Source organism: Cryptomeria japonica, chromosome 10, assembly GCF_030272615.1.
Source record: "Cryptomeria japonica chromosome 10, Sugi_1.0, whole genome shotgun sequence".
NCBI lineage: Eukaryota > Viridiplantae > Streptophyta > Pinopsida > Cupressales > Cupressaceae > Cryptomeria > Cryptomeria japonica.
In genome coordinates, this window is record NC_081414.1 from 633,107,880 (window position 1) to 633,133,821 (window position 25,942).

Consider the following 25,942-nt stretch of genomic DNA (forward strand, 5'->3'; position numbering starts at 1 on the left):
TTTTTGGTGAACAATTTCTTACAAGCTGAAGCAATCTGGTGGGTCCCAGATGCCGTCTCAGAAAAAATACAGAATTTTATTATTGATTTTCTATTAAAAAAGAACCTTTTAACCAAACAGGTTACAAGGCCCCTGATCTCAGTTTGACGGGGCATGACAATTCTGCATAAGAACATTATCGGGCTTCATATATTAAGTATACATATTAAGCACATCCCCCAATTGTTCTTTGTTTGTTACCTTTCTGGGTCAAAGATGGGTACATGACAATATGGCCAAGTTACAAGCTTTGCAAGTCCTAGGTTAATGTTCATAGTGACCATTAAATGACCTTCAAGATGCTCATCATAAGATTATTTTCAATATGCTTCTCTCAAAATTCACTAAGCAGTCTTCAACATGGTGTCACCCTCGTGAGACCATAGAATGGTCTCAAACATACAAAATGAAGTTGTCTTGTCAGGGATGTATCCGCATCAAGGTTCACTATACAAACAGAAATTTGATATAGATGATACATTCCAATGACTTTCATAGCCCCCAATTACAGAGTGGAACAGAATTCCTTAGTCACATAGCTGGTATGAGAAATTGTCTTGTCCGCTTCAACAAAGCTTTCATGACACTGAACTTGAATTGTTGTATTTCATTGAAAATGGAACATTCCCTTGGCCCTCTACAGATATAATCAGTTTGTTTAGAAGTAAATCTTTTTTTTTTTCAATACGTCTAAATGATTGCATTATAAGTGAGATTATTTTATCTGTGAAAAAACAGATGTGTAGTTATTAGAAGCTTAAGGAACAGAAGGGGGAAACCTACATGTATGCTTTCTATCTCTATTGGAAGTTATTACACTCATAATGCTATCAGTGATGGATTTGAAATTTATTTGCACTGTAAGTGTTTGTTTGATGGCAATGTTTTCTTCATTATCGTTACAGTAATTGCATGTTTTGTTATTTATGCACTCTGCTTAAGCTAGATGTTCTAATATTTTTATTTCTCATATGCATCAAACTTTTATTTGCATCAAACTTTTATTTGCTAGTTGTTACTGACTGTTTGTGGCCTTATTCAGGACATGAACTGCGAACAAGCTGCGTTTGGAGGGTTTGTCTCCATCCTGTGTTATTGAGCAGGTTTTATCATAAAGGGAAATTTGATCTAACAGACTTAACGTAAGTATTAATATAAATGGTTTTCGTAGTTATTATGTCAGTAAATTTCTCAATTTGAAACTTTGTCATAATTTCTGGAGCTTTATCTTGTTGAGAGGCCAAGATTGGTGTAAAACTCCTTGTTCCTAAGATCCCTGCCCTCTGTACATCATCAACATGATGCTCATCAAAGAGTCACCAGCTCAATGGAGTGCCACAATTTGATAAATGCAAAAATTATAATCCATGTACTTAATCACATGATCCATGCAAAACATCAATCTTCAATAATGTGTATATCAAGTTGGCCCATCTGGTCATCTAATCAATTGGAATTAAATCAAGCAAATCTCAAGTGCATTACTGAAGTATAACATGAGATCATCAAATTGGCATCATTATCAAAGTGAAATGTAATGCCAACAATTTATAAAACAATTTGTCTTAGTCAAATAGGATATATTTCGAGCAAGCATCTAGAGGGACACCTTGTTTGATCCAAGATACCAAAGCCTAAACAGAAATGGACTCCCTAAAGTTTTTTTTCAAGGAAACTCCGGGTCAATTTGGGAGAGAAAGCCCAAATGCCATATAGTTGTAGCCATAGGTTTGTGTACTGAATATTGTATGAAGATGGTCTTGATTTAATACCTTTCGCATATTAAAGGGTTATCAATCATGCTATGGTCTCTCTAAAGGAGTATCAAACATTGGTGTCTAGCTCTATGTGTGTAATATGCAGCCTAGTTTGCTACTATTTTTTTTGCCTTTTCTTCTCTGAGTTATTTTGTCAAACAGTTATGCTTGTTCTCTCGTGTGACTCATTTCAGTTTGCAAATGATGATGTTTGTTTGTGTGTTTGGTGAATGATTTGCAATTAAACTTTAATCACAATCCTTTGAAAACTTGACTGACACTTTGCTCAAACTTTAATGTTCCCTTTTGGGATGATCCTCAATCTTGCCCTAAAATCACAAGTTAAGTTAAAAACAAGAGATGTAATATAGTTAGAATTATAACTTTATCAATTAAAATGTCTTTAGCAAGTTTAATCCTGGTTTAGGTCCTGCAATCATGTTAGTCAACGTTTAAAAATGTAATTTGTAATATTAATTTCTTCTATGAGGGTTAGGGATCATTAATATATACAAGAAATTTAATATATAAACAATCGCATTAAATATTATTTATAATCAATTTGAACAAGTATTTTAAGTTGAATAACATCATGCGCTGGGATTTAATTCCAAGAATCAACAATAATAAGGATTAGTGAAGAAGCACGATTGAGTGCCCGGAACCATTCACTGCATCTAAGCCCAATGGCTTGGAGCATCTCACTAAGACAACTCAACCCCTTGGCCCACAAGTGGCAGGACCCCTAGTCCATTGAAGCTTGGGGTGGGCTACTTAGAAGGGGAACTCGTATTGGCTTTCTCAAACATGTCTCCTTAACCCATACATGATTGTTCCTTTCACTTCCCACAATCAACCATCGGTGGGAATAGGAGAGGGCAATACAAAAGGGCTCTTGGAACCATTCGCCACAACTAAGCCCAAGAGCACAGAGCATCCAACTAAGACAACTCGACTTCTTGGTCCACAAGTGGCAGGACCTCTTAGTCCATCCAACTTGGGGTGGGCTACTTAGAGGGGGAACCTGTATTTGCTCACCCCAAATGCATTTCCTTCCTAACCCACATGTGATTGTTTGTGGGAGAATAAGTAATTTAATGAATAGGTTAGGAATCTATTTTGAATAGCATTTCCTATTCTTGCCTATATCCAAAATATATGAGAGATTATATATTAAATATACTATCATTACAATGCATACCAAAATACTTGTAGAGAACAAGTTATTTGCAGATTTTTTTGATGACTGCTGACTTCTGTTCTTATTCGCTGACTGCAGATTAGATAATGATTTCTGATCTTGTTCGATCTTCCTTGATGTCTTCCGTCAAATGGAGTTCTCCTTTTTATAGCCTTCGATTAGTAAAGAAGGGTTATTTCCCTTCCTACGGTCATAGCCCTTTTTAAGAGTGGTTCCTTTTCACACTGTCCTTTGTTTCTTAATAAATTGATGTTGTAAAAGATCGCTGCCTTAATGAAATTACTCCTCAATCATAAATAATATCATCCGTGTATGGGCCTTATAGCAACCACTGTGTATACACCAACCTTTATATCAATGTGTGTTCAGATCGATCACTTTTTCTTTGCTATTTGTTTGGGTTCAATTTAGATTTCAGAAAATTGTGAAGTCTTTGAAGCAAGACAATTTTTTTTTACTAAGAATGGTCCAAGCATTTGTTGTCATGGCAGGGGCACGACACAAACAAAGGAAAAGCTCAACTCATACAACTGAATTCATATATTTCATTAATCTGGAAAGATTACAGAGCAAGGGTGAATATTTCTGACCTTTTCATAATTCTGAGATAAATAATACCATGATTGCATAAATCTGAAAGGAAACAATAATCTGAACAGCTGCTCAATGTTCAACAGCAACCAAAATAAGAATTTCTCGGCAAGCTAAATGAGGAACACTTTGATGAAGATCAGCAATCCCACACCCCACTCAAAAAGTCTGAAACTCTTTGCACAGGTCTGAACACTGCACTGTCAGCAAACAGAGATATTTGGAGGTTTGAACTAGCTTATATACTGAGTCCTTTTTTGTCTTTTCTAGCGAATCTTGTCTCCATGTATTCTAAACTTTGTCTTTCATTCCTTGCCACACCCTGCTTAATCTCCCCTATTCGATTTCCTTTCCTTTTTGTCTTCATGTGCACTATATTCTTTTTTGGGATTTAAACACCTGACTCCCTTTATGCTGCCATGCTATATTTTTTTGGTAATTCTTCAAAGCTTCAATTCACTTCATAAGCCTGCCCCTTATTTGTATGTAGTGACAAAAATGAAGGAGCCTGATAACACTGACTAGGCTCACTGACTAGCCACATCACCCCTTGTTTGTCTTTTGTGAGTTTTTAAAAGCTTCAAATTCCAATCGATACCTTTAATCAAGACGCAGCTCAGCAGCAGCTTAAATTGACTCACCAAAGGTCTTACACTAGATGAAAGGAAACTTTCAAGTTTTAACAATAAGAGAGGAGTCACACCAAGAGATAAATAGAAGCACTGCCCAAATAGGAATTCCCACACAAGGACAAGTGATATTACGGCCAAGATAATCAATTTACCAAGCCACAACTAGCAATACCCACGCTAAGCCAAGTGATTGAGCGGTTAAGACTATCAGACCCAAGCCATAAATCTATGCCATTGCAAATAGTGTCTCACACCAAGATATGCATAAAATCCGCACCAAGAATATTTGTCAAAACTATGCCAAGAGTGTATTAATATGTTAAAATAATATTAATATCTATTCTATAATGGTCATCTTCTATTCTTAGTGGTCATCTTAGTTGTCGACTTATTTAGCTATTTAGCTTTTTAGTCGACTTATTTAGCTTGTTTTGGTGCGTTAAGTGAAACTATTGCTTCTTTATTAAAGATGCATAGTTAGCTTTTTAAGCTTTATTTAGCTTTTTAGTTTGCACTTAACGACTTGTTCTTAATTTAGAATGTCGTCTTGTAATCTCTCTATATACGGTTGTATATCATTGAATAGATTATCTAATTATTTGAGCAATCAATTTTTCATGGTATCAAAGCAGGTTTTAAAATTTTTGGAAAATTTATAATTCTAAAATAATTTCTTATTGCAATTTTTTAGTGAAATTTTTCTTAAGTTTTTTTCTGGGCGAATTGGATCCAAGAAATTTTTGCAGGTCTGGCCTGCTAGGGTTTGTTGGAAGAATTTTTTTTAGAGGATTCATAATTTTTTTGCAAGGTTCGTGTTATTTGTAGGATTTTTACTAGGTTGTGGGGATTTTTGCAACTGGAAAATTGTGTTTTTGCTGCAGAAGTTGCGTTTCCATTCGGTGTTTTTTTTGGTGTGATTTTTACGTTTTTTCAAACCGGTGTTTTTCGCGATCTTGTGTTTTCTGGTGATGGCAACACTCCTGTTCAACAATTTTCGCGAGATTTAAAAAAAACCCACGTTTTTTTCCTCCTTGCCAACGTGGATTTCTCTGTGATTGCGATTTTTCGCGATTTTCTGGGTTTATTTCGTGTTTTTTTTTTCTGAGTTTCATGGGCGAGTTTTACGTGATTTTTTGGTGTGACATCTGTAGGGTTTTTCACAACCCGCGAAGTGATTTTGTGCCCTTTTCGCGACCTCCAATTTGTTCCGTGCGATCTGGGTTTGTGACAGATTTTCGGCGGTGCTACTGTGTAGTCTATCCACGATTTTCGAGGGTTTCCATACCCGCGTTTTCTAGTCTGCATTTTTTTTTGGTCGTGGGTTTTTGGCAGGATCAATTGAGTGCCTTTGTCAATCCGAATAAGGGTTTTTTTAGTTTTTTTAAAATTGTTTTTAAAAAAAAAAACATTATTTTCTGCCAATTATTATTTTTCTGATTACATTTTTCAGGAGAATTTTAGTTTTAAATTTGCAGAAAATTTTAGTTTCTAGGTTTCTCCCAAACCTCAAAATTCGTGCATTGGGATTCATGCCTAGAATTCCCCTCCAGGGTTTCAGATTCATTTTGCAGCTGCTTCTATTTCGATTTTTTAATCAGATTCTTTTGTCTCTTGCTTTCACTCGGTTGACCTCGTCCAACCTCGGTTTTCGTGATGGCATCTTTGACCAACATCATGTTGGATCACGATTAGAAGTTCAACGACCACAACTACAACACCTGGAAACAGCGCATGCTTACCATTTATGAGTATTGTGCCTTGATCAGATTATTTTGGGCAAGGAATCTCGTCCTACAACAACAGGTGATGATCAAGACAAACATGATGTGAAGAATCGAGAGGCTATCATGCTTATCAAACTGTCAGTCACAGATGATCACCTCTATTAGATGCCTTCAGGTAAAACAGCTAAAGAGATCTGGGATCTCTTGAAGGATCTTCATGAAACGTCCGACAAGAGTCGAGCTTTCTTTTGAAGAATATGCTGTTTTCTATCATGATGGATGAGAAGTCATCTATCCAAGCACATCTTACGAAGATCAAGGACATCCGTGACCAGTTGGAAGCTATAGGCCGAACCATGGTGGAAGAGGATATGGTAGTGATCACGTTGAAAAGCCTTCCCCGATCCTACGAGCATTTCGTTGATATGCTCAATATCACTTCTACTAGTGTTGATTTGAAGTTTCTTGATCTCTGTAACAAGCTTCTTCAGCAGGATCGATGGAAGCAACAGTTTGGAAGCAACGCTAGTTTGTCCCCTGATCAGGCCTTCACAACTGAAGTTTTGGATAAGAACAAGGGTAAAGCTCAGTCCTTCTAGTAGAAGGGACAAGGTCAATATCAACAATCTCCAAAGAAGAAAAGTGTACATTGTAACTACTATCGTCAGTTTGGCCATATGAAGAAGGATTGTAGGAAATTGTTGGCATCTGTGCAATCTAAATTGGGAGGGTCTCAGGAATAGGAGCATTGTAATGTCCCCTTTTCCGCTCTAGTTTGTTTTGGGGACCGCTAGCCTATTCCGAAGACCTGTAGGCTAGTCAGAAGCAGAAATTAGGGTTTCCTACCTCTGGGAGGATGTTTCTGCAGTTTTGAAGGTTTGCATGTTGGAATTTGTCTGTTTGGATTATGGATTCCTTCTGGGTTTTCAGAAAGCTTCGCGGTGAGGGTACATGCATAGCAAGTTATGGAGTTTGACTAACTTACTATTTTTAGTAAGTGGAGGTAGAAACAGTTGAGTTCTCTGGGTTTTCTGAGAGCTCTGCGATGGTATAACATGCAAACCAATCTGAGGACCTTTTCAGGACTTACTATTTTTAGTAAGTTTGGTAGCTGCTCAGAATATGGTAAAAATCACTTTGGAAACACTTACTATTTTTAGCAGTATGCTATTTATAGTAAGTACTATTTTTGGCAGGGATTCTGCAGCTCAGCTTAGTGGCTATTTCTGGCAGTATTATTTTGGCAGGATCCCGTATTCACTCAGATGACTATTTTTAGCAGTTCAGTTCAGAGCTCCAACTGAGTTTAGTTTTGGTGATTTCTAGCACTTCAGTCTCTGGCTCAATTTGACAATAATCAGTATTTGAGGAGAATATATTTTTTAATATATTAATACCTTAGGCACGAGGTATTGATATTTGATTATTTTATGGATGGACGACTTAGGAAGGGAGAAAATATTAATTTTATTCTAAGTCTTTTTGGGCGAATTATTTCACCTTCTTTTTGGATGCCAAAGTGCAATTTCATGAATATTATTTTTTAAGCATTATATTTATCAAAAGTGGCGATATGGATGAAAATGTGCTTAAGTTATAATGTTTTTATGTTGCAAAGTGTGGACCAAGGGAAAAGTTCGAACTTGAAGCCTAGGTGGTGGATTTTCATCTTTGCCGCCATATACTTGAAGGAAATGAAATGAAATAAATCGCCAAATGTGAGTGGGATGAAATGACATGTGATTTGGGCGAATTTGGAGGCATTTGCATTAGAATTTGAATTTGAATTTGAGCCTTCAAAATCTATAAATGAGAGCGTTGGGTTTCTCATTTGGCATTTATGAAGAAAATTATAATGAAGTGCTACCAAAATTTGGAGTGAAGCTTCAGGGAATGCATACCTCCTAGCTACCGCTTGGTTTCTTGCTTGCAATACAACAACTAATTGAGCTTGTTACTGCTCTTCATCCAAAGGAGTAGATTTGAGGAACAATGTGGCAGATTTGTGTGTTAGTTTCAGATATTTTGGAGTGTTTTTTGAGTGTTCATGTTGCTGGTTGCGGTGTGTGTTGAAGGTGTTTTTTGCTCGTGGCTCCCTATGTGCTTGACGTGTGATTTTGGGTATCTACTCCATCTCTTTTTATGCCTTGGGCGATATAGTTCACCATTTTGCGGATCTTGAAAAGTTGATTTGGATTTTATTTAGCAAGTCGAACTTCCCAGCAGAGTTGTCCCCTTTCCTTGGCTGCCTCAGGTTGTGTGTAGATTGTGTGCGGTGTTCGCGGTGCAGGTTTGAGGTTCTATTTGTGTTGTCAATGCTATATCTCTCATTTGCTTCTGTTTTTGTGCGATTCAGAGTTGATTTGGAGAAGTTATGAGCATTTTGGGGTGTCTGTAGCTTGCTGCTCTGCGTGTTTTCTGTGCGTGTTATTGATTTTCAGAATTTCATAGTTGTGTGTTAGAAGAGCTTTTTGGTGTGAGTAGTCTAAGTTGGTTGGGGGGTGATTAATTATTATTGTTGCAGCTGTTGGACTTGTTATTAGCACTTGATTCTTCATTCTATATGATTTGTAATGCTGGTTAGTAGTACTAACAACAAAGTTTTGTTATTTTTTAGTTCCACTGTATAAGTGGAAGAGGTTGGCTATGCTGCCTATCTTTGGGATAGTGATATTTCATGTATTGATAATCCATAATGTGCATTATAAAGCTAGTTAGTAGTACTAACAACTATCTTTTGGATTATTGCTTGTAGTCCCACTGCGTAAGTGGAAGAGGCTGGCTTAGCCGCCTATTTTAAATATTTTGTAATACTGTCCTCCTGTTGCATAAGCGGTTGAGTTGATTGTAATGTTGTCCTCCCGCTGAATAAGCGATGGAGTTGATAGTAAATTTCATTTCTAGTCCTCCTGTTGCATAAGCGGTAGAGTGATTGTTCTTCAGTTTCTTGTATTATCCTTGGCTCGTTTACCGCCAAGTGATCTTCAATATTCTCCATATCCCGCTGAAAAGTGGAAGGGGCTAGCTTGCAGCCCAGATATTGTAAGCAGTTTTCAGTTATTGGCATCTAACGATCCCCTCAACACTATATGCTCTCACCCTCCCAGATTGGGCTCTCGGTATTAGAAAGTGGAAGGGCTACTTTCAGTAGTATTGTGATTATCTTTCTTAACCTTAACGGGTGCATTGTAGTGTTTGATGTGTTTAAAAAATAAAAAAAAATTAAGGAAGATATTACAAACAGGCTCATGTTGCAGAGCGTTCTGAAGAGGAGTCAGCTTTCTGTGCTTTGTGATAAGCAAATTTACTGTTTGGTAGGTTTTCACGATTTTTACCTGAAAAATTGTTTGCAGGGTTCATAATTTTTCCTTAAAAATGATCATTTGTAATCCGCAAAGTTTGCGTGGGATTTCTTGGGATTTCTAGGTTTTCACGATTTTTTCCTCAAAAATTGTTTGCTGGTTTTTTCGATTTTTTTCCTCAAAAATCATCTGTAATACGCGAAGTTCACGTGGGATTTTGTGATTCCAGAAGTTCTCAGGGTTTGACGGTTTTTTCCCTCAAAAATCGTGCTTTGTTGCAATCAGTTTTGGATCGCATTGCTAGGGCGAACATCTGCAACCGTGGTATCTTGCAGTCTGTTTTGGAGTTGCTGGAGCAAATAGTGCTTAGTACTCTTCTGCAAAAGGGTTCGCTGATTTTTCCTCAAAATCATGGTTTTAGGCTTTAGTAATTCGCGTGTGCCAGATCTCTAATTCGCATGTGAGGGCTACATTAGCTTGGAGGGCTTTTGGTACTCTCGGTCATTTACATTCTGCAGATCCTGGGAGGGTCTCCGTAGGAGTCGAGTGTTCTTTGCATTTGTGATCAAAACACCTGCAGTGTCTTCTGTAAGGTATTGAGTACGATGACCATTAGGGAGGGTGTTAAAATAATATTAATATCTATTCTATAATGGTCATCTTCTATTCTTAGTGGTCATCTTAGTTGTCGACTTATTTAGCTATTTATCTTTTTAGTCGACTTATTTTGCTTGTTTTGGTGCATTAAGTGAAACTATTGCTTCTTTATTAATGACACATAGTTAGCTTTTTAGTTTTCACTTAAACGACTTGTTCTTAATTTAGAACGTTGTCTTGTAATCTCTATATATACGGTTGTATATCGTTGAATAGATTATCCAATTATTTGAGCAATCAATTTTTCATAATAATCCAATGCCAATGAACTCCAATATTATTTGCTTTCAAACTCACAAATATGGTGCCCCTATGCAAATAATTGCAATATGACCAATCTCTTGCAAATCTGCCACTGAAAGAAGCCACACAAGAAATCTCAAACTTGAAAGCATTGTGAAATACCTAATCGATATCTCCAACAAATTAGCCAGAGTAGATCTTTCACCATCGGAGCTAATCTTCTTCAAGAGCAATTTGGTCCTTAGGAAAGTTGAGATGGACCAAGTCCAAATCTCTAGGACCACACAAGGTTCCTCAATCAAAGAGAAATATCAGAAATAATAATCTTCAACATGAATCAAAATGAGATCCAAAAGCCTTTTTAAAAGCACCGAATCCAACGACCTATGTAGGGTTTTGCAATATTTTAATTTAATTTTAAATTCACCTTATGTCTCTCCCTATGTTGGCCCCATCTCAAGAAAGTACTTTATTTGATAATTTAAAACCTTATAACTCCATAGGCACCAATAAAGTCACATTATTAAATTTAAATAACATTAAGTTAAAATATTTAATTTAACTTCAATATTTTAACATTATTTAAAACAAAATCTCTAAACACCATAAGTTGCCAAGGTATCTTCAAATTCAGCAATCACCGATTATCTCAAAATAGTAATATTGCCAAGTACGCAAGTCGGAGTCTAGACTGACACTTAGCATAAATAGTAAGGACAAATTGCCCAAAATCCCTCCAAAAAGTGTCATTCAACTCCAATAAATCAATTGATCTCACCGGGGACATCGAAATACTCCTTTGATCAAGTTGACACAAACCCAAAGAGTCAGCTCCGACTACACTCCAAGGGAACCTAGAAAAAGGGACATTACAACGTGGGTCCCAGTTAGAATGGAGCATCAAATAGTAAGTTAAGTTGTCAGTTTTGGTACAGAGTTAGGTATAGGTATAGGCTTCGCGTATGCTCGTATGACATTTTTTTTCTTGTGTACATCATATATATATTTTAAAAATATATAGAATTCAAACAACATCGGATATATCATATAATAATGGCATTTGAATCTTTATAGTATGATACTTTATCATTGAACAATGGTAGTGATAAGGATAATATTAATTGTTAATGGATAGTTCAAAATTTGAATGTTATGTCATCTATCAAATATGTCGGCCACTACAAATTCAAATTCAAGATTCGAATGAAAATCATTTCAATTACAATATTTTAAAACAATACAATAAAAAATCTGTATAGTGGTCTTCTCTTTTCATTGAAAGCATCTATTTCGAAGTTAATGCTTGGTTCAACATCATTTGAACGACAAGCTAATGGATTGCCACTCACACTAGGTACATCATGTGGAGCCTTGTCATCATTTACATTGACTTTGACAAGTTCTACAGTAGATGCATCCAAATTGGCACACTTGAGGGTTATATCCCAATTCTTTTTTTTTCTTTCCTTCTAGTCAACTTTCTTATGTGAAAAGAGATGCAAGTTGGAATGGATATAGACCAAGTCTATAGTTATGTCTCATTGAGTGGATAAAGGAATATGCACTCCAATTTTGTTCAACCAAAGAAAAACTTGCAACTTGTTGAAATTGGAGAGAAAGTCAATACAATTTAAAAATGAAAATTGCAAAAGAATGGTATGTATCAATACTTTCAAAAATAAAAAAATGCTTGTGATAGAATTTTAAGGTCAACAGCCCAGAGGTGCAAACAATCTTGCTCGTGGAGGTGCCACCATGTGTGAGTATCTTCCTTGTGCTGGTCTTGAGGAGCACAAATACTATGATCTTGTCTTGAGATGAACTTGCGAAACTCTTTACTTACATTATCCACCACTTCTAGATTTGAGAAGATTATTTAGAATGCTATCTTGTACCCATTAGCAAATTTATTATCTCTATATGGTATGGTTCTCCACGGCAAAGAAATTATCTTTGTGTTGTAATATTTGGGGGATAATGCATAGGTAGGGAGATGCAAGGTTGTGTTCATCTTGTTTTAGGGTCATGAATGATTTTTTCCACACTTTTGAGATATTTTTTTTGGGGTCATTTTCCTTCTGTGCTAATATAACTTCTATTTTTTTCTATCATGGGGTCTTGTTGGATGAAAATTTTGTACATCTGGGAAGATGTGCAAAATTGTGGTTTCAACCATAGCGTGTGAGTGTAAAACTCTCCTAATTTAAGGGCAGGCTCCCCCTTTTCTACTATTATTAACTAAATGCTAATCTAAATTGGGTGAAACAACGTCCTTTTCTCTTTTTTCAGAAAAGACGATATTCTTTCCTCTTCCTAGGAAAGAAATAACAGTTTTAACAACAAATACAACAGCTTAAAGAAACAATAAGAATGCTTTATCAAAAAGGAAGTGAAGTTTCTGTGAAATCCCAAAGTCTTCCGTCACTTCCCCTGGGATGAGAAAACATCAACTAAGCACAAAGTCTTGAGTTCCTATTATCCTATCTACCTTTTTCAGAATGATAAAAGAAGAACAATATACAACATATGGCAGCACAAAGTCTGCAAGTGTGATGCATCTCCAAACTATTTCAAATGGGAACAACCATAAGCACAAAGTCTTGCAACTCTTCTCAGCTTTTAACACCTAACTATACTAATTCAATCCTCAACATTTGTAGCACAAAGTCTGCAAGAAATCAGATTGAAGCTCCTTTCAACAACCTCACTATAATCTCAAGCAAATACAAAACAATATGCCACTATGACACAAGAACACAATGGATATAAAAGTATTGTTTTCAACACAAAGTCTGAAACTCAAAACCCTTTTGATATTACTTGAGAAAAAACAGTTTACAAGTATAAAGTTCAAAGTCTCTATGATTGCAAATTTCTGTAGAGTTTTCTTGCTTGTTGAAAAAGATGAAAATTACAAAGAGCACCCTCATGTATATATAGGAGAGGGGCTGAGAGCAAAATGTGGGAGAAGTCTAACTAGTTGAGACTTTTTCCACAAATAACTAACTAACTATGACTTATTCAAATTATAGTGCTATTGCTAACCAACTTGTAATTACAAGTTACAGGATTACAATTGGCAAAATTACTTGTAATTACAAGCCTTGACACTACATGTAATTTGTCAAAAAAAAAATGCATAAAACAAATACAAATGTCATGAGACACTTCTTATTGTCTTGTATCTCTGGCCATGAAGGATTGGAATCTGTCAATAGATTTCTGCAACTCATAACAATAGTCTTCACGATGACTTTGAAATACCTCACTATTGTTGTTGCATGTTCTTCAAGAATAGTTTGCATTTTATCAAGAAAAGATTGATAACTCACTATCTGATCGATCGAAGCCACCGTAAACTGTTTTGATTTCAGTTCCTGACGAAGCCTTGACACTAATTCAGTAAGTATCAAATCTTTAGTAAGAGATTCTCTATTATGACTTTAAATCTTACCAGATATCATTTCAAAATTAGAGAGGACATCCTGCTCCACCTCATCGCTCATTTCAGGAGTAGCCTGTACATCTTTGATGAGGTCTTTGATAACCAATGATCAGTTGGTCATAAGTTCCTCAATTTCTATGTACCTCTCTCTGCTTGGTATCACCAGATTGCTGCACAGGGTTTTCAACTTGATCTGATCCATTTCATGCCAGACCTTCAAATCATTCTCTGTGGATTCTAGACTTTGGCTAAAAGCCTCCAAAGTCTGATTCAACTTTATTTTTGCTGCTCTTACATTGCTCAACAAATGCAATGTTTTCTTCATCACTTGGGTACTTTGATCAATCAGTTGATCTACCCAAGAATCAATCGCCTTGGCCTTCTGAGCAGCCTTCTCCAACTACTTGATAGATTCTTCAGAGGTGGAAGAGGTTAAGAGATCAACCTTTTCTAAGGAATTAGTGATCTTTTGGATCACTAAGATGAGCTATGTATTCTCCTCTTTGAGTTTGTCTTTCTTTGCTAGGAGCTCATCATAACTCTGAACTAGTGAAGCCACTGAATCTTGAGCATTATGCATAATTCCAGCATGCGTCTGCTTTCCTAGTTCCACCCTTGTGAGCCTATAATTTGATAGCTGCATTTCCTCAGGTGGTTTCTTAGCCAGGGGTTCTGCCACTTCTACATATTTCATTTTATTGCTGTCCACTACCACCTGCGAGATTGTCTTTGTCTTCTTAGCAGCCCTTGGTTTAGGTTTCCTGAGCTACTGGAAATCAAATATTTTAGGAGAGATTTCCTGCTTCTTCCTCTTAGGAGTGATTGAACTCAACCTTGGAGGTATTTCTAATGAGTTCATATATGAGACAACAATTGTGGTTTGTGTAGAAACATGGTCTGCCTATACCACAACTGTAACTCTAGGAGAGGCCTCTATCTGGACAACGAGTGTTTGTTCAGGTGGCAAATCATGACTAGCTTCAATCATGAACTTATGGTAGAAGTATCAACCTCAGGAAGAGATATGCTGGACAAAATAGCATCTGAGGGATTCACATCAAAGACATTCTACAAACCACCATGAGAAGTCTCAATAGGTACTTCTACATTAGTACAAACAAACGTACTTAGTACAATAGGATCTACATGAATAGTGGAGAAAGAGTCTACATCCATATCAATTGGAGACATAGGTATATCCAATGACAATTGGGGAATCGAGTGAGGAGAACTTGAGTCCATAGTAGGAGAGGATTGTGCTGTACTCTCCTCATGCACTTCATCTTCAGGGTCAATGACATGGATCTACACTTGGGGTTTCTCTTTCCCTTTCAGTGTCACTTCTTGTGGAGGAATAACCAAGGATCTACTCACCCTTAACTTGATCCTAGTGCCTGAAGAAGAAGCACCTTTTTTGGACTTGATTCTGACTTTAGATTTATGCCCAACTAATCCAGATGAATCATTTTCCGCTCCACCTTTGATCTTGATGGTTTTGACATTATTATTCTTCAGCCAAGCATTGGTATTAGCAAGGATAGGTTGAAATCTATCAAAAATAGAAGTACACTCCTTCTGTGACCACTGAGGAAATGGAAGAGGAGCCTCAACAACCCTTTGTTCTGTATATTCCGGGTCAAGAGTTTTACCATCATCTATCATTCCTTTCGGGATCTTAGTGAGATCCAAATCCACAATTTGCTCCAAGGTGAGCCCGCTATAATCCATTCTCCTGACATCTTCTCTACGAAGATCAACCCATATATCCTCAAGGAGATGGACATGAGTGAAGGCTCTCTTAATCTTGTCCTTCATTCCTCGATAATCAAAATCTTTCCTCGCTTCGAACTTCTTTAACTTGATCTCTTGAAGTTCAATTTCCATTGCCTTGGCAAAGGTTGTCAAAGAATAACGACCAATTCGCAATGGATTGTGAGAGGATATATTGATACCTTGCTTATGATTGGCTAACTGGATTGCATGAACTGCCACCAGTTATCTAGCCAACTCCATCAGGATGATCTTGTCAGTAGGCTATTGTAATGTCCCCATTTTGCGAGCATCAGAGTTTGTAAGAATTAGCCTATCATTTGACCCTCGTAGGCTAATAATTATTGATAGAGGGCCTCGTGTGGCAGTTACTTGGTGATTAGAGACATTACTCTTCAGTTGGATTCAGGTTTTGGCCTTTGCACAGGTTTTTTGACTCAGATTGGCACACTTACTATTAATAGAAAGTTACTATTTTGGGAGAGTCAGGGTTCCTATTAATAGAAAGACACCTGAGCAGAGCTTATTGGCAGTGTCAACCTTGATTGGGCCTTTGCAGCTATTTCTAGACTCAGTTCCACTTACTTACTATTTATAGTAAGTCACTATTCAGGGTTTCTATTTTTAGACAGGCATCCAATCACATGGAGAACAGGGAGAGTCGACTCCTGGCTCAGACGGTTTAGCAATCAGACAAGTACATCAAGAGATATTAAAGTTTAAGTGACTTAAGTGATTTATTTAATATTTTAATATTATTATAAAGTTCTAAAGTAACTTTATAATAATAAAGTCACTTTAATATAATAAAGTGCTTTAAGTGAATAATTTAATGTGGGAATAAATCTTTTATCCCACATTGGCCAGGAAGGTGTTTGAGCTCTCTTAAGGAAAGAATAAAAGGAAAGGCAAGAGTTCATTCTCAGCATCTAGTTGATGAATAGTATTTTGATTGATTTTTATTGTGGAGCCTAGGGCTTTCGCAATTTTCTTCTTTGATCATAGGAAACGAAAAACTTCCTATTGATAGTAATTTTGAAGGCGTGAAATAACACCTGAATTATTGCAGTTGTGGGAAAGAATACTTCAGTTCTTTCATTTGTGCAAATTGGTGAATTTTTCTACAAGGGTTTGAAGTTTATTGTTGGAGAACATTTATAATTGGTTGTGAATCGTCCTTCTTTGGCACATGGAGTTACATCATTCTTGTTGGGAGAGATTATCAACAAATTATTCAGGGTTTTAAGAGCAGATTGCAAGTTTGTTCTTGCTGCTACAGTGCGGGTGAACAGTGCGCGTGAACAGTGCGCATGAACAGTGCGCGTGAACAGTGCCGCGCTACCGTATTTTGCTTGATTCCGATGGCAACTGTCATCTCCATCATTAAGCATCACTATTATCAGAATAGAGAAAGACAACATACAAAGTGTTTGACAATATTCCTTGAGCCAAAATCAGTCAGTTTGGGCAAGGGATATTACAGTGGTATCAGAGCGGTTTCCTGCCAACCTGTTGGGTGATGGTTGCATTCAATTGGTGGGAAAATCTTCCGTGTACAAATCAGTTTTGATTTGGTTTTCAGTTGGGTAGTGAAAATGGGCTACATGACAACATTGTTCAGCGATAAACAGGCACTGAAAGAACTTGAACAATCACAATACAAGCTCAGCCGAGAGTTGTTGCATTTAGAGCAAACGCTTTCAAAGTCTGGGTTGCCTAAAAGATTCAATTCACTTCCTACCAGCAAAGGTCGAACACCACAAAACAAAGAAGAAGAAGTGATTAGCATGTTTAAGGAGTATAACACTCTTCCTCAAAAAATTAAGAAGGAACTTCGTTTCATGAGTTACATGGATTTGCACCCGAGTCTTTGCCATAAGACAGAGTTTGCAAGGAAGAAATATCACACTATAGCTCATGAATTGTTTACACATGAAATGGATAGAGAATCTACACATAAGGATGATACAACTCTTCATCAAAATGATTTGGTATCTTCAAATTCCTATGAAGTATGCAGAAATTTATATGATGAATTTGATAGACATGCTGATTTGATTCAAGAAGACACTAGCACAGCTTTGGGTAATGATTTATCTACATCATCCTTGCAAGAGGTGACTCAAGAAGTTTCTAATATAGAGGCTACTTCTGATTTTCATGACAGCGATGATGAAACTTTGCATGAGCATGAGACAGCAGTGTTTTCACATGTGCAAAATGATCCTATTGAATTGTCACATGAAAGTACTCAGAAATTGGGTACTAATGATGCATTGTATGTGGAGGATTCATGTCATGGTGAGTCTGATTTTCCAGATCAGACCTTTCAAAACAAGCTAGAAGATTCATATGTTGATACGGAATCCCAAGATCGTGCTTTGGATGGGCATGCAGTTACTTTGAGAGTGGAGGTGTGTGAAGATACTGTCATACCAGCAACTTCTACCTTATCAGTTGAGCCATCCTTTGAGGTACAAAGCAGCAGTACCTTAGATGTTGAGGTGTGCATGGATGAAAGCACACATGATGCTGCTTATCATGTAGTGAGTGATGACGAATCAGCCTCATATCATAGTGCATATTGTGAACTGGAAAACTTGTATGGGGGTCATAAGCTACAGAATCCTCATCATTTGGTTGGGCAACTAAAAGTGAATGACAATATGATTGCCACAACCATTGAGCATTTTGATGTTGCTCGTCAGATGTTGGCTACCTATGGTTGGAGTACTCCTTTGACAGATGAGCATGGTGATAGTGGTTTTTCCCTTGCAGAGATACATGCACTTCGAGAAGCAATTGGAATGATGAAACAAAATTACCTAAAACTACTTGCGGATAGGGATTTTCTTCTCGAGTGGGATTGCATTTGTTATGATGCATTGAAGGGAAAGGAGGAGCAGGTCGATGAGCTCACTCATGAGCTTGAGGTGACTATGGACTCATTGCAGAGTGCCGAGTTGGCTCTTCAAGAGTCACAGTTACAGATTGAGAAGCTTACTGAGGAGTTGAGTTTGGCACAGTCTCCACCAACTGCAGATATAGTACAGTTATATACAGAGGCAGTTGATGAGGATTTTATATCCACTGGTTGTAGTGAGGATGTGGTTACATCTATCACAGATATAGGTACAAAAGTTTCAGCTGGGATGAGTACCTTGGTTGAGAGCAGTAGAGAACCACTAGTTGCATCAAGTTCTCTTGAGGTCAGTACTGGGACAGTTAATGCAAGACAGTTTACTGGTAGCTCTTGTGTCACAATGGTGGATTCTCTTGAGAGTTGTGTGGTAGTACACAATGCTACTCCGTCCTCACAGGGCATTTGCAGAGTGTCATCTAGTTGGGAGTATGGCTCCCATGTTGATTTGTTTCCATCTCCTGGAAGCAAATTTGTCACTTCATCCCATGCAGCTGATTTTGGATGCCAGCTTGTTGTTTTTCAGAATCAAAGGGATCAGCTGCTCGATTCAAGTGTTGTTAGTGATGAGCCATTGATAGAGTTTGGAGCATTTTACTGCGACTACTCAGTGAGGAGTGCTCATCATTTTTCTTTTGATCCACACACAGAGGACTTGATGATGCATCCGTGTGGATTGGCTCCGAGATGCCATCCTTTGTGGGATGGATATTCATCATCTTCAAAAGATGGGATTAGCAGTTGCGAGCGCCCGACTCAGCAGTTTATGGGGGATTACTTGCAGGGACAACTGTCAATTATACATCATGCTGATATGTATCCAACAGGGTTTGCTACTTCTATGTCACAAAGTTTTCTTATGGCTACATGGTTACAGGATGACTATGGTGTCAGTGGGCATGATGGTTTGGTTAGTTATCACATCCATGGGAGTTTACCGAGAGCTGTAGAGAGATATTGTGTTATAGACACTTCCAGATATTTTTATCTCTATATGGCGGATGGATGTGGGGTTCAGTTGTTTTGGGATCCAGGAGGCGACAGGTTTGGCACAGTGTATTGGATGGGTCCCATTGGTTTGCTTCACCACTTCTGGCATGGTGAAGTTGAGATCAGAGTAGCGCAGAGGAAGTCAGAGGGTATTAGGCTTGGCAGACTTCCATTCCAGGTTTGGGATCCAGGGATATTGTGTGCAACTATGTTTATGTTGGTGCTACAGGAGTCGGTTAAGGTTTGTGGGACATTTCACAATTCTCCTTTTTGGGCCTCCCGAGGATTGGAGTTTCTTTGCAGTGGAGATTGCTTGGGGACAAGCAATTTCAGGGAGGGTGGACTGTAATGTCCCCATTTTGCGAGCATCAGAGTTTGTAAGAATTAGCCTATCATTTGACCCTCGTAGGCTAATAATTATTGATAGAGGGCCTCGTGTGGCAGTTACTTGGTGATTAGAGACATTACTCTTCAGCTGGATTCAGGTTTTGGCCTTTGCACAGGTTTTTTGACTCAGATTGGCACACTTACTATTTATAGTAAGTTACTATTTTGGGAGAGTCGGTTCCTATTAATAGAAAGACACCTGAGCAGAGCTTATTGGCAGTGTCAACCTTGATTGGGCCTTTGCAGCTATTTCTAGACTCAGTTCCACATACTTACTATTCATAGTAAGTCACTATTCAGGGTTTCTATTTTTAGACAGGCATCCAATCACATGGAGAACAGGGAGAGTCGACTCCTGGCTCAGACGGTTTAGCAATCAGACAAGTACATCAAGAGATATTAAAGTTTTAAGTGACTTAAGTGATTTATTTAATATTTTAATATTATTATAAAGTTCTAAAGTAACTTTATAATAATAAAGTCACTTTAATATAATAAAGTGCTTTAAGTGAATAATTTAATGTGGGAATAAATCTTTTATCCCACATTGGCCAGGAAGGTGTTTGAGCTCTCTTAAGGAAAGAATAAAAGGAAAGGCAAGAGTTCATTCTCAGCATCCAGTTGATGAATAGTATTTTGATTGATTTTTATTGTGGAGCCTAGGGCTTTCGCAATTTTCTTCTTTGATCATAGGAAACGAAAAACTTCCTATTGATAGTAATTTTGAAGGCGTGAAATAACACCTGAATTATTGCAGTTGTGGGAAAGAATACTTCAGTTCTTTCATTTGTGCAAATTGGTGAATTTTTCTACAAGGGTTTGAAGTTTATTGTTGGAGAACATTTATAATTGGTTGTGAATCGTCCTTCTTTGGCACATGGAGTTACATCATTCTTGTTGGGAGAGATTATCAACAAATTATTCAGGGTTTTAAGAGCAGATTGCAAGTTTGTTCTTGCTGCTACAGTGCGCATGAACAGTGCACGTGAACAGTGTGCGTGAACAGTGCGCATGAACAGTGCGCATGAACAGTGCACGTGAACAGTGTGCGTGAACAGTGCGCATGAACAGTGCGCGTGAACAGTGCCGCGCTACAGTATTTTGCTTGATTCCGATTGAAACTGTCATCTCCATCATTAAGCATCACTATTATCAGAATAGAGAAAGACAACATACAAAGTGTTTGACAATATTCCTTGAGCCAAAATCAGTCAGTTTGGGCAAGGGATATTACAGATATCTGGGTAACATGTATGGCATATCTTCAAAACATCCTCCAAACTTTCCATCCCAATGATGACCCCCACCTTGTCAGGGTCTGTCTTCAATCCCTCTTTACAGACTATGTGACCAAGCAATTTGCCTTGTGGTACCATGGACCGAAATTTCTTCGGGTTGAGAGCCAACCGTGTGTAATGTCCCAACTTTGAAATATAATTTAATATAATTTAATATTAAATGATAATAATAAAATTAAAATGCGAAAAAATAAAAATAAAATTAAAACTAAAATATAAAAGAATATAATTAAATATAATTAAGATTTCATTAAAGTTAATGAATGGTCAAAAGGCATGAAATGATAAGTTGTGACTCCCCCAAATATGAGGTATAAAAGGAGGAGAGAACTCATTTGAAGGGGGGATAATTTGGAAATAAGAAGTGCACACCTGATTTAAATAAGAAGTGCAGATCTGATTATGAAAGGTTATGTCCCTTTCAAAGGGCAGAAATAATGAAGAGTTGCACTCTTTCAAAAGGTGCTAATGGTGAAAGGGTGTGTCTCTTGCCAAAGGGCATGCATGATGAAGAGTTGTGACCTCTCCCTTACATTGAGAGATATAAAGAAAGGAATGAAAGCATCCAGTAACATCACCATCGATTAGATCAAAACATAATTGTTATTAAGTTACATGCAGTAACATCTTTTTTCTTGGTGGTATGCATGTGGATATGTTTGATAGTTAATATGTATGCTTAATGTATGAAGCCTGATAATGTTCTTATGCTGAATTTAATAGTAATATTAATATGCACTGCAATATGTATGACAGTCATACTTAATTTCATATATATTTATAATACATAAGAAATTAGTATATTTATAGTCTAAATTATGTTATTACTGTCAGTATTTAAGAAGATGGGAATGAGATGTTCCAAAGAGGGGTAGTCTAAATCCAAGCAATAGGTTAAGTCCCAAGATAGGGTGGGGATCAACGACCCATAAGCCTTGCGGGTATAGACCCAAGATAGGTAAGGGCTTGGATCTGTAAACTTTGAGGGAACCTATTGTATTTGATCTCTAAGCGCTTTGGTAACATACATAGACCCTTCTCCTTTAAACTGAAGTAGTAGCAGGATCTGATATCTATATTAAGAACTATGAATAATGGAATTAATCAACTAACGAGGAAAATAAATAAACACTTCTTAATAACTAATAAGTTGAAGAATATCAATTACTGTGTAATGTCCCCTTTTTCGCTCTAGTTTGTTTTGGGGACCGTTAGCCTATTCCGGAGACCCGTGGGCTAGTTGGAAGAAGAAATTAGGGTTTCCTACCTCTGGGAGGATGTTTCTGCATTTTCGAAGGCTTGCATGTTGGAATTTGTCAGTTTGGGTTCTGGATTCCTTCTAGGTTTTCGAAAGCTTCGCAGTGAGGGTACATGCATAACAAGTTATGGAGTTCGATTGACTTACTATTTTTAGTAAGTGGAGGCAGAAGCAGTTGAGTTCTTTGGGTTTTTCTGGGTTTTTTGTGAGCTCTGCGATGGTATAACACGCAAACCAATCTGAGGACCTTTTCAGGACTTACTATTTTTTGTAAGTTTGGCAGCTGCTCAGAATGTGGTTAAAATCACTTTGGAAACACTTACTATTTTAGCAGTGCTATTTTTGGCAGGGGATCTGCAACTCAGCTTAGTGGTTATTTTTGATAGGCTCCCGTGTTCGAACGCAAATGATTATTTTCGGCAATGCAGTTCAATGCCTTGGCCTCAACTCATTTTGGTAGTAGTCAGTATTTGGAAGCAAAAGTATTTTTTAATACTTTATTATTTTTCCCTTGGCCTAGGCGTAACTTGTGTATGACATAAAGGGGGCCGATTTGATATTTAAATTATCAACTTATAACCTAAGTCTGGACGCCCATGGAGGTATTTTCATTAAAAAAAAAGATTATGACTTTACATGATATATTTGGTGATTGATTATTTGGGCGGCCACTTAAGGGAGAAATACATTTGTTGCTAAATGAAATATTTTATTACTTGGGCGATTTGGTGAAGGAAGGAAATGAAATTTAAATTAAAGGAAAGTTGAATGCCATTGTTTAATCCCATATTGGAGGGAGGAGAAGTTCGACTTGGGAAAAAAGTTATAAATAAGAGTGTTGGACTCTTGTTTTGGTTATCCATGAAAATTTGTGTAAGGAAGTGCTGTTGGAATGGTGCCAGATTTGTGCTTCGAAGTTGCGAGCTTCCTAGCCTATGTTAGTTTCATGCTTGAGAGATAGCACCTAGCTACGGAGAGACTATTTCTCACTCAGAGGAATAGATAGAGCTTATTGGGAATGGTTGCTTCAGTTGGTTTTCTGTTTTTGGTGTGAGTTTGTGTGTTTCCGGGTTGCTGGTTGGTGTCATGGCTGAAGCGTATTTTCACTCCTAGTTTCCTGTGCGGGCTCCTGTTGATTCTGGGTATTGGCTCTAAAGATTTCTATGCTCCCAACGATAAGATTTGTAAGTTTATAGCCCCTAGTATTGAGTTTCCAAATTTTAATTGCAAATCGAACTTTTCAGCTTAGACATTTTTGTTAGGGAGTGCACGGGGTTGCGTGTTGAGTGTTTGGGGTTGTATTGCTGCTGTTTTCCTGTTGGTTCTTAGTTGCTATATGCTTATTATCAGTTTGGGTGTGTTGTTGGGTGATTTGAGTGGGTTTTGAAAGAGTTAGGAGCATTTTGGTGTGTTTGGATGTTGCTGGTTATGCATTTCCAGCTTGCTGTCATAAATATCAGATTTTCGAAAGTTGGTCTTTGGGTGTGCTTTTGAGAGTGTGAGTAGATTGGGTGGTTAGGTGATGATTGGAGGTGTTGTTGCAGTTGTCAGCTCATAATGAGCACTTGGTTATCAAATTTCATATTTATTGTGATGCTGGTTAGTAGTACTAACAACAACATTTTGGCTTTCTGTTGTCCCACTGCATAAGTGTGCCGCCTATCTTAGATTAGTAATATTTCTTATATTCATAAATCATTGTAATGAATTTGTAAAGCTGGTTAGTAGTACTAACAGCTATATTTCAGATTTCTTATTTGGTTCTGTTGTGACGTATTCACACATCGCCCCATTGCAAATGGGGACCCCTTTTTTTTTTGCTTTCTAGGGTTTGTTTTCTAGGTCTTTTAGGGTTTTGTTGGTTAGCCTTTGCAGGATGAGTGCTGTTGAGGGGATCGTTGGATTACAGGCTTTGCTTCAGCCAGGGTGAGTCCACAGGGCCCCAGAATTAGGGTTTCTTTGACAGTCTTAATTAGGGCCTGGTTTTGCTCTCGTTGCTCATTGTGTCTTGCTTTGTGAGTGGGTATCATTCTTGAGGGTCTGAGTTAGGTTGAGTTGGTGAGTGATGAAGTCTGGAATGTCATCCTGATCTTCAAATGCCCTGAAATTTGGCTAAGTCTGGAATGTCCTGATCCTGAAATTTGACTAAGTCTGGAAAACTAAAGAATCCTCCAAAAACTAGATTTTGCAATATAACTCCTGGAGGTCCGAAATCACTCTCAAACATCCTGAAAATATATATGGAATATAACTTAAAGTATAAGGACTTATACTTAAATGTTATATTCCATAAAATGATCCCGACGGAGAGTCCAAAATGTCAAATTTCGCTCCTGACCCTTCCAAAGGGTCCAAAGCGAATTTCGCTCCTGACCCTTCCAAAGGGTCCAGAGCGAAATTCTCCATAAGACATTCTACTTTGACCAAAACTTAGAACTAATGCATTCCTAGGCTTGAATGAAGGTAAAAACACTTGTTTGAATGAAGAAATGTGAAAATGAAGTCAGGATCTTGGCCAAGATTAGGAATTTCGCTCTTGACCCTTCCAAAGGGTCTAGTGCAAAAATCTTTATAACTCTTGTTTTCCTCCTTATTTTGGCTAGGCGTTGGCTTGATGGGAGATGAATGGGTATGTTTTTGCCTTGAGAGGGAGTTTGATTGATTTTGAAGAACAAGATTTTGGCCTAAAGGAGAATTTCGCTCCTGACCCTTCCAAAGGGTCCAGAGCGAAATTCATCATAAACCCTATTTCTTGCCTTGGATAGACTTGCAACCTTGTTCCTAGCTTGGAAAATGACCTAACTTTGCCCTGTGAGATGGTTTGAAGCTTGAAAAATGAGCAATTTAGCCAGGAATGAGATTTTCGCTCTTGACCCTTCCAAAGGGTCCAGAGCGAAAATCTTCTTAAAGCTCATTTCTCCCTAACTTTGGCTAATTTTTTGATGTGCAGGGTATCTTGGAAGGAAGGTTGGACATTCTTGTCACCTTTGAAGATTTGAAAGGATGAGAAAATGAAGAATTTTGGACAAGGGAAATTTCGCTCCTGACCCTTCCAAAGGGTCCAGAGCGAAATTCCCAAAAACTCTTATTTTGCATTAAAGAAGGTCAAGTTTTTTGACATGGATGGAAGAAGAATGACTTGCTTTTGCCTCTTGAGGTTGTTTTGAACTGAAAAAATGAAGGATTTAGCCCAAATGGAGAATTTCGCTCCTGACCCTTCCAAAGGGTCCAGGGCGAAAATCTCTATAAGAGACATTTCTTGCTTGGTTTGGTCAAATTGAGGTGTCCAAGACATGATGAAAGGAAGAATGAACATATTGAAATCCTTGGGAATGTTTAGAAGTTGTGAAAATGAAGGATTCTGGCCAGGAAAGGAAATTTCGCTCCTGACCCTTCCAAAGGGTCCAGAGCGAAATTCCTTGTAAACCTATTTTTAGCCTTTCTTGGACATGAAACTTTATTCCTAGCACAATGAAACATGAAATCCTACCTTGCAAAGAAGTTTCAAGTTGAAAAAATGAAGATTTTTGGTCAAGATTGAGAATTTCGCTCCTGACCCTTCCAAAGGGTCCAGAGCAAATTTTCTCAAAACTTCTTTTGCTATCAAAGTTTTGCTAAGTCAAGTGTTGGATAAGGTAAAATCAAGAAGGAATTGCCCCTGGGAGTGACTTGAAGTTGCAAGAAATCATGAAAGATGAAGGAATTGAGCCTAGAAGAGATTTTCGCTC

At 37.6% G+C, this 25,942-nt stretch overlaps 1 protein-coding gene across 8 annotated transcripts in view; it reads left to right on the forward strand.

Annotated features, from left to right (window-relative positions):
- LOC131036035 (ATP-dependent RNA helicase SUV3, mitochondrial) overlaps positions 1–25,942 on the forward strand; it is a 242,567-nt gene that overhangs the window by 5,860 nt on the left and 210,765 nt on the right. For 4 of the 8 annotated variants that reach the window (XM_057967836.2, XM_057967834.2, XM_057967835.2 and 1 more), the window contains exon 2: positions 1,082–1,181. In XM_057967836.2, coding sequence (XP_057823819.2) covers positions 1,082–1,181 — 100 coding nt within the window. Of the gene's footprint in view, positions 1–777; positions 900–1,081; positions 1,182–25,942 lie in introns of all 8 variants that reach the window. The other 4 variants (XM_057967830.2, XM_057967833.2, XM_057967831.2 and 1 more) reach the window with 3 other exon arrangements.